This window comes from Penicillium griseofulvum (assembly GCF_001561935.1).
Source record: "Penicillium griseofulvum strain PG3 chromosome Unknown contig_6, whole genome shotgun sequence".
NCBI classification, from domain to species: Eukaryota; Fungi; Ascomycota; class Eurotiomycetes; order Eurotiales; family Aspergillaceae; genus Penicillium; species Penicillium griseofulvum.
The window spans coordinates 995757-1010163 of record NW_024467419.1 but is presented as its reverse complement, the minus strand read 5'-3'; the positions used below and the strand labels follow the sequence as shown (position 1 = coordinate 1010163).

General features: G+C 49.4%; 5 protein-coding genes across 5 annotated transcripts; 3 read left to right on the top strand and 2 right to left on the bottom strand.

Moving 5' to 3' along the window:
* Positions 1 to 941: 941 nt before the first annotated feature.
* On the top strand, positions 942 to 3646 carry PGRI_074930 (ribonuclease P/MRP protein subunit POP1; the record flags this gene model as incomplete). The annotated part of the gene is made up of 2 exons (XM_040795207.1): positions 942 to 1277; positions 1343 to 3646. 2 exons carry the CDS (start codon positions 942 to 944, stop codon positions 3644 to 3646), a joined length of 2640 nt encoding a protein of 879 aa, XP_040652884.1.
* Positions 3647 to 3940: 294 nt separating this feature from the next.
* PGRI_074920 (Mic19 family protein) lies at positions 3941 to 4873 on the bottom strand (the record flags this gene model as incomplete). The annotated part of the gene is made up of 3 exons (XM_040795206.1): positions 3941 to 4483; positions 4550 to 4607; positions 4815 to 4873. The coding sequence occupies 3 exons, from the start codon at positions 4871 to 4873 to the stop codon at positions 3941 to 3943; spliced, it is 660 nt and encodes a 219-aa protein (XP_040652883.1).
* Positions 4874 to 6657: 1784 nt separating this feature from the next.
* On the top strand, positions 6658 to 8197 carry glkA (glucokinase glkA; the record flags this gene model as incomplete). The annotated part of the gene is made up of 2 exons (XM_040795205.1): positions 6658 to 6840; positions 6896 to 8197. 2 exons carry the CDS (start codon positions 6658 to 6660, stop codon positions 8195 to 8197), a joined length of 1485 nt encoding a protein of 494 aa, XP_040652882.1.
* Positions 8198 to 8864: 667 nt separating this feature from the next.
* Positions 8865 to 10028, bottom strand: PGRI_074900 (putative aryl-alcohol dehydrogenase Aad14; the record flags this gene model as incomplete). The annotated part of the gene is made up of 1 exon (XM_040795204.1): positions 8865 to 10028. One exon carries the CDS (start codon positions 10026 to 10028, stop codon positions 8865 to 8867), a length of 1164 nt encoding a protein of 387 aa, XP_040652881.1.
* A 1742-nt stretch (positions 10029 to 11770) lies between these two features.
* On the top strand, positions 11771 to 13822 carry PGRI_074890 (MDR family MFS transporter; the record flags this gene model as incomplete). The annotated part of the gene is made up of 4 exons (XM_040795203.1): positions 11771 to 12199; positions 12256 to 12635; positions 12685 to 13111; positions 13175 to 13822. 4 exons carry the CDS (start codon positions 11771 to 11773, stop codon positions 13820 to 13822), a joined length of 1884 nt encoding a protein of 627 aa, XP_040652880.1.
* Positions 13823 to 14407: the final 585 nt, after the last annotated feature.

Here is a 14407-nt window from a genome sequence, read left to right as displayed (position 1 = left end):
CCGGCATGATATACCCAGCAATGCATTCCAAGCACAATTAGAAGCATCATCGTCTGCTGGTAAACAGTCTGCGCATACTCACCCTCATTTCAAACCTTAAAAGCCATCATATCTAGAGTGCCTAGCCGCATAGCTATGTGCTATTTCAACACCCATCTTGTCCCTGTTATTGCTCATTCCTAGTGATCATGGGAGTTTGTGGTGGTAACTGGAGCAAATTTGGAAATTTGCTAGACTGTCAAATAACAACCATTCAAGATTGTAAATCGTATGCTGATGCAGCAAGCTTAGTATCCCTCCAGTGATAGAGAGAAGTGGTCTCTCTCAGAGCTTTCGCGTAGTTTTTCTGAGATTGCATTGCACAACTGCATTATTTTCTGATGTTCATTGTACCCCGTATTGTCATGTTCATATGAAAATAACATATACATTGTGTTTCCTGGAGCTGAAGGCAAAATGAATGTGTCCATCTTGTTTAAATAAAGCAAAGCCCTGACACGAATATGCAACGACTTGAAGTATGTTTCATATTACTCGTGCACTTTGTTGACTTGGAATTTGCGCTTTCCAGCATAGGACCCCCATCTTATTGAATGCATATAAACACAAATATATCGCTTTGATAGCTGAAAAAAAGGAATTAACTGACCTTTTCCCGCCATACATTATACATGGTCAAGTTTTTGACGAAACCGTTGTGGAAAAGATAACGTAAATAGTTAGTGCAGAAGGTGTTACAGAGCTGTAGTCAAGGGACATGAAAATTAAAGAAAAGGCAGCCGTTTTTAGCTTCAAAAGCAGTCATTTTCGGCATCGATTCAGGTTCTCATATTGTGAGTGTAAAAGAGCAGTAAGATCATCCTGGGCCCGCCGATCATGACGCGCCAAGCCCGGGAACTTTTTCACTCGCAAAAACATCGACACAAATTCAATCAGCAGCCATGGCTTCCAACCCTTCCGCCAAGCGGAAACCTTTTGCTCCAGGACCTCATGGCCCAGCCGGAGCATCTCGCAAACGCGCCAAAACTTTCGATGCGCGCACCTTGGCTGTGCAGTCGGCCGACGCTGCCCTCTCCGCAACGGGCGAGCTCGATGTCGCCGCCTACTCTGCAGCTCGGGCATTTGAGATTCAGGCGCTGGAGGAGGGAATGAAGCGGTCGAGAAGTGCTCTCACCACACGCGCCTTCCAAAAAGTTCCCCGCACCCTCCGGCGGCGGACGGCGAGTCACAATGTGAAGCGGGTACCACGGAGGTTGAGGGCTCGAGCCAAGCGCGAGGTATTCATTGACAATGATCTACGAATTGCCAGCCATTAACTAACCCACTATTTCAACCATGTTAGATGGCCGAGGATAATACACCTACTGTTACGGCGCGCAGACGCAAGCCATCCCAGATAATGCGCATTCGACTCGATACCGCTCGCCGGCTACAGGCTCTTAACTCAAAAACCAAGGCCCGACGGGCGGCCGCGAAATTGAAGCGGGACCAAGAGAACCAAACTTCCTTGGAAAAGGAGGGAAGTCATGCCTTCGATATTGCACCACGAGTTCCTAAGATCAAGAAGAATAAGCTATCGAGGCCTATTCCGGCTGAGCCCAAGTATCGCAAGCGCCAGCAATGCAAGACATGGCTACCTACTCATTTGTATCATGCAAAGCGAGCTCATATGGCCACGACCAAGGATCCGATTTGGCGCTTTGCTGTTCCTTTGGCCCCCACCCAGAAATGCTATCGACCTACGCACCGGGCTCGAGGCGCCCGGGGTGCTGTGGCGTGGGATATGAGCTATATGTCTACCATCCAGTTAGAAGGAACCGAGCCAGCTATCCAGGCTGTCCTAACGGCAGTGGGTATCGACGGGGACAATGCATGGGGCACCAAGGGGAAGAAATGGAGAGCTGGGACTCGGTCTCTACAGGCCTGGACTTTTGAAAAAGACCATCCGAAACGTCCAACTGCACCAGTGACATTAATATGGTGTGCGAAGCAAGAAGATGTTGAGATGGTTGATGCCGGGGAACCACAGCCCAAGTCATCCAAGAAAGATCACCGAAAACTCTGGATTAGAGTCCATCCTTCCGCGTTCCTCCAGCTGTGGACGGATGTTCTTAAGGTATCCAAGTCGCAAAATCCACCTGTCATGGTTGAGGACCTGAGGTTCGAAATTGGTAGCATTGAAATCACAGGGCCAGGGTCTACCGAGGCCTTGTTGGCAACATTGAAACCGATTCTTGGGCCAGACGGTACCGCTCCATCACCACAGAGCCCGGAAGCTGTCTGGCCATCTCTTCTTGGGGTATCAAACCCATCCTCACTACCGCATAATGCCCTGCTCTCTTTTGCTATTTCTGATCCTCGCCTGCACTTCCCGCCACGCACACTTCACGTCCCCAACAACGAATCCCACATGAATGACCTTGCTATCTTACTTTCTACATGGCATCTGGACAAAACACAAGGGCCCTCTAAGCTGTTCGACCGATCCGCCCGGTTAACAGCGGCCCGTCAGCTCCCAAGCCAGAAGGCTATCAACCGGCGCCGCACCCTTTCTGGCCCTGGAGAATATCCACCATCCCAACCATCAGACCCTCAAATCCCGATCATGATACTCGCAAACAAGCCACAGGCCCGGGCCAACCGCAGCAATGCCCCGGGGTCCTGGACTGTATTACTACCCTGGAAATGTGTTGTCCCGGTCTGGTATTCAATCATGTTCTACCCACTATCCAGCGGAGGAAACCCATTGCTTGGCGGTTTGAAGCAGCAGCAACAACTTGCTTTCGAAGCGGGCCAGCCTTGGTTCCCTGGAGATTTCCCAGGAACACGAGCTGGCTGGGAATGGGGCCAGCGCGAGACCGAGAAAGCTCGACGTGATTGGGAGCGCCGTCCTAAGGGGCGTCGCCCCGAGTTCGATAACATTTCGTTGGGAGATGGTCGTCCAAGGGGTGAGATAGGCCACGGGTGGGCCTGTGACTGGGAAAGGCTTCTTCAAGGGCCGAAACAGGACGATGCTTCGACGGAAACTGCCGATGGCAGCTCGGTTAAAAAGCCAACTGAATCCAAGGAGGCTGAGAAAAACGAGCCCTCTACTCCCATCATACCACCACTCAATATTCACAATGTTCGTCTTCCTCCGGTCGACACTTACCAAAATCTAAGTAAGCTCGACAAAAAATCCGTTGATGTCTCCACCCTTGCCACGGTCTATCTTTCCCTCACCACACGAGGCACACCCACACCCCGCGCAAGAATCTACCGACTTCCTACAGACCCGACTCTACGCCAGAAATGGCTTGATCTTGGCTCGGCAAGGGCCAACAAGCCTAGTCAGCCGAAACTCTCAAAGGGAGGAAACCCTGCGCCCGAATCTGAAGAGGCTAGGCGTCTCCTTGCGAAGGCTCTCATCTCGTCTGTTGACGAAGAATTTGACTCTGAGCCATTGGACGTGCCCACCGAAGATGACCTGATTGGTTTTGTCACTACAGGAAACTATAATCTTTCCGAAGGCAAAGGGACTGGCATTGGGTCTATCCAACTTTCTAAAGTATTAGCTCCCGATGTCAAGCCTTCTGAGAGAAGAATGTGTATTATTCGGTCATCGGGAGAGAAGAGTGGCCGCTTAGGGATGTGGGAGTTTGTATGATATGAAATTCAATGAACCGTGCTCAGCAGTGGAGATGTCCAATTGTAGTCTTGAGCCCCATCTGCTCCAGTCACTTGATACTTAGTATATCTTTCTACTAGCAAAATAATAGCCCTCCCAAGGGCTAAACGACATAGATCTACTTTCATCCATGGATTAACTCTATCCTATTTTAGATGAAAACAAATGGAACAAAGAAAATGCACATTCTATACATACAGTACAGCAGCTCCCAGCCCAAAATCACGTCCCATAAAACGTAGACACTTCACATGAAGCCGCTATATTCCCAATCTAACCCACAATACGATCCACGAAAGCAGCCTCCATACGCGCAACCTCACGCTTGAAAGCATCAACCTCCTCCCAGCAGTTCAGCGGCCGACGGTCATTCAACTGCAAACAGCTAGTAACATCCGCGCGGGCCTTAGCAACGCCATCATCGAGCTCCACAAGCTTCCTCCGTCCATCAAGCTTGCTGCGCAGCTGCTCAATCTCGGCAGCTACAGAGTCGCGCGAGATATCGCGCTTGGGGACGGGCTGTGCGGCGGCAACGGGCTCCTGCGGCGCGGGGGCGGCAGGCACGGGGTCGTGGTGGCGGCCGGCGAAGGGGATCCGCGGGGCGTCCAGGTTCAGTGAGCCGGCTGGGTAGCCCGAGGTGGAGGGGGCGAGGGGCGCGGTCGCTGCTGTGACGGGCAGGGAGGTATCTTTGGACTCGGAGATGCGCTTCTCAATCTCGGCGAGGGTTTGCTGCTCGCGTTCGCGGAGGCGCTTCAGTTCCTGCGCGACGCGGTTTTGGATCTCCAATTCCAGGGCTTTGGCGCGGGTGGAGTCGGTCTGTTTGGTTGGATTGTGAGCTTAGGTGTCAAGCTGTGGGTTTGTTTATAGGAGTGTTGTGCTCACCTCTGAGGTCGATTGGAGTGCATCGACTAGGTTGGAGGAGAATTGGACGGGTGAGTTGCTGTGCATGGTTATGTTAGCGTTTGTTGTAGGATGTTTTGGATTAGCTCCGCGGGGTCGCAAATGGGGACTGTATCTTGAGAGCTCCTAGGGATCTGCAGGAATCATTTGCCCTTCCCAATTGGCGCCAATTGGAGGTGGTTCCCGTTCTCTCCGTCATCGAGTGCCAAATGCCGCGGAAGCTGAAATTGAGGTCGGAGAGCAGTACCTTGAGAACACATGTTGTGAGCCAGCCGAAGCCTCGGGCTTAGAGTTTCCAGCACCCATTTTTCGGCAAAAAGGACGAGGCCTGTGAAGATAGAAAGATAGTGATGGTTCGGAATGCCCGCTAACAACCCGTTCAGTTCGGAGGATGTTGGAGGTCATGTGACCCTAGTTAGTCATCCTCGGTCCGGGGGCGCCAGTTGCCTGTGTCGTCATGCATTCTAACGAACTTTGGAACTACAATGGACATTATGGTATTCGAGCAGTAATACACTAAATAGCCAATATTAATGGATTCAGCACCATCAACTTCAAATGCTAAATACAGGTTTCCAAACAACATGGCCTATTGAAAAACAGAAATATGACGGAACCAAGCAGCAATCCTTGGGAGAACTTGAAAAGTGCTCTAGTCTTAGTTAACCTAGTCCTTAATACATGAATGACGTTGCTAAAACTAAACGATTATGACAGCCATCGCACCTCAACGCCATGTGATATTTAATCAATGGTAGCACGGGACTCGGACTCTATCGTTATATAAACATTTGGATGATATCCCCATGGATTATAGCCCTTTTTGGTAAGAAAAGGCAAGTACATGCCATAGCATCGAGTATTATCGCGGTATCGCCTACGGGAAAGAAAAGGCAGCGTACAAAAATGCTGTTTTATAAAGGATATTGACTATGCTAGCTCTACATAGTATAAAAAGTCATTATTACCTTGAAGCAGGTTAAAGTATGGGGGAAAGTTCTAAAAGCTTGATAACCCTAATTATATTTGATGAATCCATACTACGGACCATACTACGGACCTTAATACTAAATTTTGTTTCAGGCAAAAGGGTCGTGTCTTTCAATGGTCGTGATATTTTCTACCGGAGTAATTATAAGCGAATTGAATCTCCGGGGCCTACATGTATATGGGCGAACATATGACGAGGGAGTTTCAATGGAAACCTTGGAATAAGTATTAATAAGGGCTAAGCCACATGTCTCATCATCTCCATGGGGTGCCAGACATCCACACTCGGGATTCCGTGTCGGGTTCATCCTAGGGCCGATTATGTCGGGATGGGGCCGATCTATCCCGATCTTGTATAGGTACCTATGTTGTACATTGTAAGCGCGACATAAAATGAAATGTTAAAATTGCCCCGTGCACAAAGCGTAAATGAGCATATGCAGGTATACTTGTTTGGGGAAATGCGCGAAATACCTTTCCCCGTGCGCCCCGACGTGGCATTTTCTATATTCCCGTCCCCTGCCCCAGTCTTATCCTGTGTCGCTCACCGGTGAAGCCGGGGGGAAATATGCAACTAGAAAGAATTGACCAGTAACAATGATAACAGTCTCCCCACAATGTCTAAGTCTGCCAAAATTTCAATCTCCTGTTCATGGCGTCATGGAAAAAAAAAAAAGAAGGTTACGAATCAGGCAGAAGCTGTTTTCGGTCTTAGATGGGACCACAGTGTAGAGATACTTGAAAAACACTGTTTACTGATTCTCTATCTCTACTTCAATCTACTTCAAATATAATTAGAATAAAAGTGTACAAAATAAAATAAAATAAAGTAACTCTCTCCGGTGAACCCGGCAATTCCCCATTATCATAGGAGTACATTATAAATACTTCGTTAACAGTGACGATTATTACGGCCGGTAAAGTATTACCAAGGTACCAGATTGACCTCATGGAGCCCGCTCCGTCATCCCACCTTGATGTTCCTTGCGTTCCTTATTTCTTCACTCTCCCGCTTTTTTTCTTCCTTATTTATTCCTCCCCCATTCTCCCAGCCGGTATCTTAAATTCTCTACCCGGCCATTCTCATTTCTTGTCCCACCATGTCTTCTTCACTATTGGACCAAGCCACGCGCATTGCGCGAGATTTTGATTACCCCGCCGAACAAGTGCAGCGCGGGGTTGCCGAGTATATCAGGCAGTCCGAAGAGGGCTTGACCAAAGAAGGCGCCACCTTGAGCCAAATTCCTACTTTCGTGACTGCGGTGCCAAATGGCACAGAAAAGGTATGAAGGCGAACTATTTACAATGGGAATTGCCCGCTGATTCTCCTTGTTATAGGGCCTTTACTTGGCAGTCGACCTCGGTGGCACTAACTTCCGTGTGTGCTCGGTCCTCTTGCACGGCGATACGACTTTCTCCCTCACCCAATCCAAGATCCTAATTCCCCGTGAATTGATGGCCTCTGGCACATCCAAGGATCTCTTCCTATTCCTAGCCCGCCAAATCGAGGCATTCCTTCGCATCCACCACAACGAGCACTTTGAGGCCCACCAGCTGCGCCGACAGAATGGTAACAATGAAGAGGACATGTTTGATCTGGGCTTTACCTTCAGTTTCCCCGTGCGTCAGTGCGGTATCAACCGCGGAACCCTGATCCGCTGGACTAAGGGCTTTAACATTCCCGATGCGGTTGGCCACGATGTTTGCGCGTTGCTTCAGTCAGCCATTGATGACTTGAACCTGCCAGTGCGTGTGGCTGCGCTGGTCAACGACACCGTCGGTACTCTCATGGCCCGTTCATACACCTCGCCAGGCGAGACTGGCACTTTCATTGGTGCCATTTTCGGTACCGGTACCAATGGTGCCTATGTGGAAAAGACCAAGAATATCACCAAGCTTCAGGACATGAAGGACGCCCACTTTGATGACACCACAGGCGAGATGATTATCAATGCTGAGTGGGGTAGCTTCGATAACCACATGAGCGTGCTCCCTACCACTGTGTTTGATGATGAGCTCGATGCCGACAGCAACAACCCTGGTGTGCAAATGTTCGAAAAGCGTGTTTCTGGCATGTTCTTGGGCGAAATTCTGCGCCGTGCGCTCCTGTCTCTACACCACGACACCGAATTGGGATTGTTTAAGCCCAACAAGGACTCGAAGGTTGTCATCCCTGAAAAATCTATGCTCTTCCGTCAATGGGGTCTTGATACAAGCTTGTTGAGTACAGTCGAGGCTGATAACAGCGACGACTTGGTGGATGTGAAGGCCGGATTGAAGGACCACCTCGAGATTGAAAACCCCAGTCTTGAAGAGTGCAAGGCCGTGAAAATCATTGTTCACGCCATTGGAAGACGTGCCGCTCGCCTGAGCGCTGTTCCACTGGCAGCCATTCTCGTGCACACCAACAAGCTGGCGACTAATGATATGGTCGACATCGGTGTTGATGGCAGTCTTGTTGAATTCTACCCCAACTTCGAAGGACACCTGCGTGAAGCTTTGCGCCAAGTTCCCGAAGTTGGAGTCGAAGGCGACAAGAAGGTCCGCATTGGTATCTCCAAGGATGGCAGCGGTGTTGGCGCAGCTCTGATTGCGCTCGTCGCTAACAAGGTCGACGGCCTTGAAATTCCCAGGGAGTAAATGACTTGAACTAGCCTATGGCTGCCTTCATATATTCCTTGAAGAATGATGGCACTGTTTATTGTTCCTGCTGGGGCTCTTCATTTTTCGTGACCTTTACAGCGGCCATCCTCCCCCGCGAGGTTGGAAGGTGGCTTGGTCGACTTCCTGGTACTACTCCAAACATCAGACCTACCACAATCGATTACCCCCGAAAACAAATACCCAACCCAAAACTCCCTCACCCTTCACTCATCCAACCCCATGGCAACACTGTCGGCTGAAATGAAGATTCAGATCTTGATGGTCAACTTGCCAACCCGCAGGAGTTTCCAACCTGCCGGTGCGGGCATCCGCAATTTTCACGTCCCATTCCATATACTTCCCATCACTATGTCACATTATATTGGGGGGCTCGATTTTTTTTTTCGGGAGTTGCAGAGACATTTTACTTCGAGGCCTTCCCGGCGTGGAACGGCATGCGACAACAGTACATTGCATTAAACTGGCTTCTACGCCCATTCTCATCTTCATTTCTTGTTTATCTCTTATTTCACTATTCCATTGCTTTTTAATGAATCTCTAATCTCTCCAAGTAGATGTACCCCATGGCGGATAAAAAGAACAATATTTATACCAGTCCTACTATATACTGACAGTATAGACTTCTGATGGACATCAAAGCCCTCTATTTACCAGGCTCATATCCAACAGCCCGAGGTGCCTGTACAAAATCGATACGACCGGACGTGCCCATTAGCAAGCTCATCTGGCCACCATTGGTACTCGGATCGCTCCCAATGAGGTTATTGGGGAACCCAATATTAAAAGTAGTCGCCGCCTCCAAAAATTCAATCTGCTTATCCGTAAGCCGAATCGACAAAGCCTGGATATTATCATGCAGATGCTCAATCTTGCGACCTCCAACAATCGGGAACACATTCGGCACCTTGCACATCACATAAGCCAATGCAATAGCAGTAACCGACTCAATCCCATGCTCAGCAGCAACAGTCGCCAACGCCTCGGAGATCAGCCTCTCCTGTTCCGACTGCTCACTCCCAAACACCTTCCGCAGACCTTCTCCCGTCTTCTTCCGCTCCTCAATCTGCTTAGCACTCTGGAAATGTCCACCACCAAGCACATCCCACGGTGCAAGCGCCATCCCGAACTGCCGCGCCATGGGCAGAATCTCACGCTCGAAGTCCCGAATCATCACATTCCACCGTCCCTGATAAATAGAGAACGGCGTCTTGCCGTGCGCGCGCGCATAGGTGTTCGCCGCGGAAACAACCCACGCAGGCGTATCCGAGACACCGAGGTACATGACCTTGCCCTGTTCGACGAGGATGTGGAGGGAGTCCATTACCTCCTCAATGGAGGTGGCGTGGTCCCACCAGTGGAGGTAGAGGATGTCGATGTAGTCGGTTTGGAGTTTTCGGAGCGAATCGCGCACGCTGAGCATCATGCTACGTCGGTGGTTTCCACAGGCGTTGGGGGCATTGCCCTTTCCGAGTGCGTGGCTGCGATAATCGGTTGTGTACTTTGTGGCTATGACCAGCTGGTCGCGGTTGTTGCGTGATGCCATCCATTCGCCGATCCAGGTCTCGGATTGCTCATTTTGGTAGTTGTTAGCTGTGTCGATGAAGTTGCCGCCGGCGGCGACGAAGGCATCTAGCAGTGCGAAGGATTGCTCTTTGCTCATGCTGCCCATGAGTCCGCTCCAGGCGTCGCCAATGGACATTGCGCCCAGTTGGAGGGGTGAGACGCGGATGCTTGCTGTTGAGGAGAGGATTCGGTAACGGCCCAGAGGGGTGGCGGGCTCTGGGGCGGCTTTGAAGAGTTCTTCCATTGTGAAGTAGTAGTTGGTTTGAGGTAGTAGTTGTAATGTGTTGTAGATTGACGGTGATGGATTGAAGTATTCTGGTCGGTCGAGGTACCATTTTATATCTGATCTTCTTACAACATACCTCGTTATATCTAGAGCCCGGAGTTCCGGGGTTAGCACCTTGGGGGTTTGTCAGCCCGTTTTGCGCATCCTTTAACCCCGGGCTTACCCCGGGTTTTCGTTATCCCCGTTGATGATGATGGCAATCGAAGCTCTGGCCCAGTTCTATCTCCGTTCCCAATATATCCATTGTACAGTGTACCTGCTCATCTTCCTACATAGATACCAGGTGATTGGGTAGGATATAGCCAATCATGGTCTATAATTCTATCAGTGTATGCAGTATGCTGTACTACGCCGGATTAGTAGGCAGTCTGCCGTGTATACGCACCGGTAACACCACGAGCTGAGTTCCTGAATCAATATGCAATATGACTATGTCCAAAATAAGTTGGTAATAATAAGCTTACTCTATTTCCGAACACGAAGTTCATTCAGATGACATTTTAAGACGGCTATATATCCATTTCCCCCCTTCCCACGGAACCACTATGATGGGAATATATCTTTGAGCAGCACCAGTATACAACATATATCAGCTGAGACTATGCCGATGTTGTACTTGGGAGAATGGGACCTTTTTGAAACAGAACTGCTATGATGGTTCTATACCCCTACATGGGAAAGGTATCGTGTGACCTCTTTAATCATTTTCCTCATGGAGACGAGTAAGATCATATGAAGGAATATTGTTATAGGAGGATGAAACTTCCAAGTGAGCACCTGGGGGCATGTCATTATAGGAACAAGCTTAACCCCGATATCCGTGTTGCATCCGTGGTTCCATACTGCACTAATCCACATTTCGTTAGAGTCTTGTCATCCTTGTCAGCCGTCGATCATCAAAGCCATAACAACCTTGGAAACCCCCATCAAACCAGTTTCGTCTAGAACCCTTTCTTTTCCAAATTATTCGGACTTGTTTATCTTTTCCCCTTGTTTAGTCAACAGCGGTGTACTCCCAAAGTCCGTACTCCGTACTTATAATTTGTTGCAGGATATTTCTCTTGGAAGCTCCAGCAAGGGGGTGCACGACTCGCATCTCCTGATCGCTGATTGGTGAACAACTCCAACCGAAGACTCGCACATAAGTTCATGCAACAATTAAATAATAGATCACCCTGATCCTTGCATTCTCCTGACTGCAGCCCCGCTGGGGGCAAACCGAACCCGACATTTGGCCCGCATTAAAGCGCATATTATGATTCAGATTCTGTCGGATGAGAACAGATCCGCTATCCGGAAGACTTATGATGTGTGAACTGCGACTAATTATTGCATAACTGCATCGACAATCGTTACTATGGAAGTAATAGACTATCTCGAGAACTAGACATCGTTGCCTAACTGCGAAAATATGGGACAAAAAGGCCTGCAATATGCACCTCGGCGGAAAATTTCAGTTTCACGTACCACATGGCCACTTGAAATACGAGAGAGTTTTGTGCCACCTGGATTGGCCCTTTTCTCCTTCCGCAGGGTTGATGAGACCTGTACGAACTGTTGTTGTTTTTTTTATGTCAATCTTGGCTAATTTTGTCTCTTCCTTTTAAATTCCTTTGTTTTCCTGTTTATTCTTCTCAACTTTCGTTAAATCACATTGGAAGCTTTTTTTTGGCTTTTAGTACTGGCTTTTTGTTTTAATTATGGGCTTCCTCGATGCCTTCAAGGCCAAATCCCCCAAGGTAGATGTACCTGGAGACAATACCGAACACAAACCCGAACACAAAAACGTGGCACCTAAGCATGACACCCATTCACAGTCCGATCAAACTTCAAAGCCCTCCAGTGAAAAAGAGAGCACACTAGTCGATGAGCCTTTACGAAATTCGAGCGCCAATGATGATACCGACAAAGAGCTTGCGAGTACTCAGACACCTGTTCACAATGCGGAAATGAATGGAGACTCCACCCAGGAGCTGGCCCCCAAGGGGACATTCGACAAGCCAACAGAAGAAGAGAAAAAAGAGGACAGCGACGCCGAGACACCGGTGGAAGAGGAAGAGTATCCAAACGCATGGAGGTTGACTCTGATCAGCATTGCTCTCTGTCTATGCGTCTTCTGCGTGGCATTGGTATGCACTGCTAGTCTGCTTAATTTGATTATATCCAGCTAACACTAGCCCTCCAGGACAACACCATTATTGCAACGGCAATTCCCAAAATCACTGATCAATTTAATTCACTCGAAGACGTCGGCTGGTACGGAAGTTCATATCTCCTGACAACATGCGCCGTTTCCCTACTTTTCGGCAAACTCTACACATTCTACTCGATCAAGTGGATATATCTCATCGCACTCTGCATCTTCGAGGTCGGTTCTCTCGTCTGCGCGGTCACTCCCACCTCGGTCGGACTCATCTGCGGACGAGCCATCGCTGGACTCGGAGCGGCTGGTCTTTTCTCGGGCTCTATCCTCATCATCAGCAAGAGTGTACCCCTGGTCAAGCGACCTATGTACACGGGTTGCATTGGTGCAATGTTTGGTATTGCCAATGTAGCCGGCCCTCTGTATGTTTTTCCTGTTGCTTCACTACCGAGCCATGCTAACTTCCAACAGTATGGGAGGCGCATTCACTGACCACCTCACTTGGCGTTGGTGTTTCTATATTAACCTGCCTTTGGGAGGAGTGACTTTCCTCTCCGTGTTGTTTTTCTTCCAAACGCCCAAGGCCATCCTGAAGAAAAACACCTTGAAGGAACAGCTCAAGGAGCTGGACCTGATTGGTTCGTTCTTTTTCCTGCCCGCTATCATCAGCTTGTTGCTTGCACTGCAATGGGGCGGCACCAAGTATGCGTGGCGCAGCGGGCACATTATCGGTCTGTTCGTGGTCTTTGGCGTTCTCGGTCTCATCTTCATTGGCGTGCAGATCTGGTCCGGAGACCGCGCAACTGTCCCGCCGCGTCTGATCAAGAACCGTAACGTTTGGGGCTCAGCATGGTATGCCCTTGCTCTTGGTGCTTCTTTCTTCATCTTCACATTTTACGTGAGTGCCCTCTTATTTATTCCCTCTCCCAACCTACCCAGCCCAAGGCCCTAACATTCACAGCTCCCAATCTGGTTCCAATCAATCAAGGGTGCAACCGCTTTGAAATCCGGCATCATGAACCTGCCCATGATCATCGCCGTTGTGGTTATCTCCATCATGGCCGGAGGCCTCGTCACAGCTTGTGGATACTACACCCCGTTCATGATCGCCTCGGCCGTTATCTTGACCATCGGCGCAGGACTCCTAACAACCCTAGAGATAGACTCAAACCACTCCAAGTGGATCGGCTACCAGGCACTCTTCGGTATTGGTCTAGGTCTGGGCATGCAGCAGCCTATGATCGTCGCCCAGACTGCCCTCAAGCCCGCAGATGTACCCAGTGGCACTGCGATCGTCTTGTTTGGCCAGACTCTTGGTGGCGCTATCTTCGTCTCCGTCGCGCAGAACGTCTTCCAGAATCAGCTTTTGCACAACTTGGCTCACTATGCGCCCGACGAGGATGCTGCGAAGCTCATGGCTGCTGGAGCTACTATGCTCCGCACTATCGTTAGTGGCGAGGCCCTGCACCGTGTCCTGGTTGCCTATAACGCTGCTATTATGCAGACGTTCTACGTCGCTGTTGCTATGGGCGCATTGTCGCTCATTGGACCTATCTTCGTTGAGTGGTTGTCTGTGAAGGGTAAGAAGGTCGAGATAGCCCCTGTTTGAGGCTCATGCTCGGATTGGAATCTTTCATGCACATTCTTGGTCTCAGCTGTTCTTTTTTCTATGTTTCTTTTTCTTTATGGGTTGGTTAAGAGCTTATTATGTTGGGCCATGTACCCACGCCTTTCTATTGTTTATGATAATTCATGCGTATATTAATGTCTGATATAAGACCAATCAATATCATTGCTTTGTCTGATGGATTCTGTGTTTTGAATGAATCCCTTTTTAGTTCTCTGCTTGAGAGACCTGGGTTGTAGGTAGCAGGTTTCTTCGGCGCTCAGGATTGTATCATGGAGTAGCATGAAGGTATGAGAGGTGACGAGACTTGTGGGTCCACTCAGTTATTGGAGGGTCCTTGGGAGCTGTTGAGCTTACGTTCCGTTGAGGGTTCCGGGTGTCGAGAGCGCAGTCGAATGCGGTGGGCCACGAGGGGAAGTTTGTTTCGCCAGCAAGGATAGGTGTGAGCTACAACAGCGTTAGCAAAGCTGGAGGTAGTGCAAGAACTCTTGTCTCATAGAAGGTTGGGTTAATGCGTAAGGGACGGCAAATGTACTTGGGGATTGAATCGACCGTTTGGGTAGCGTG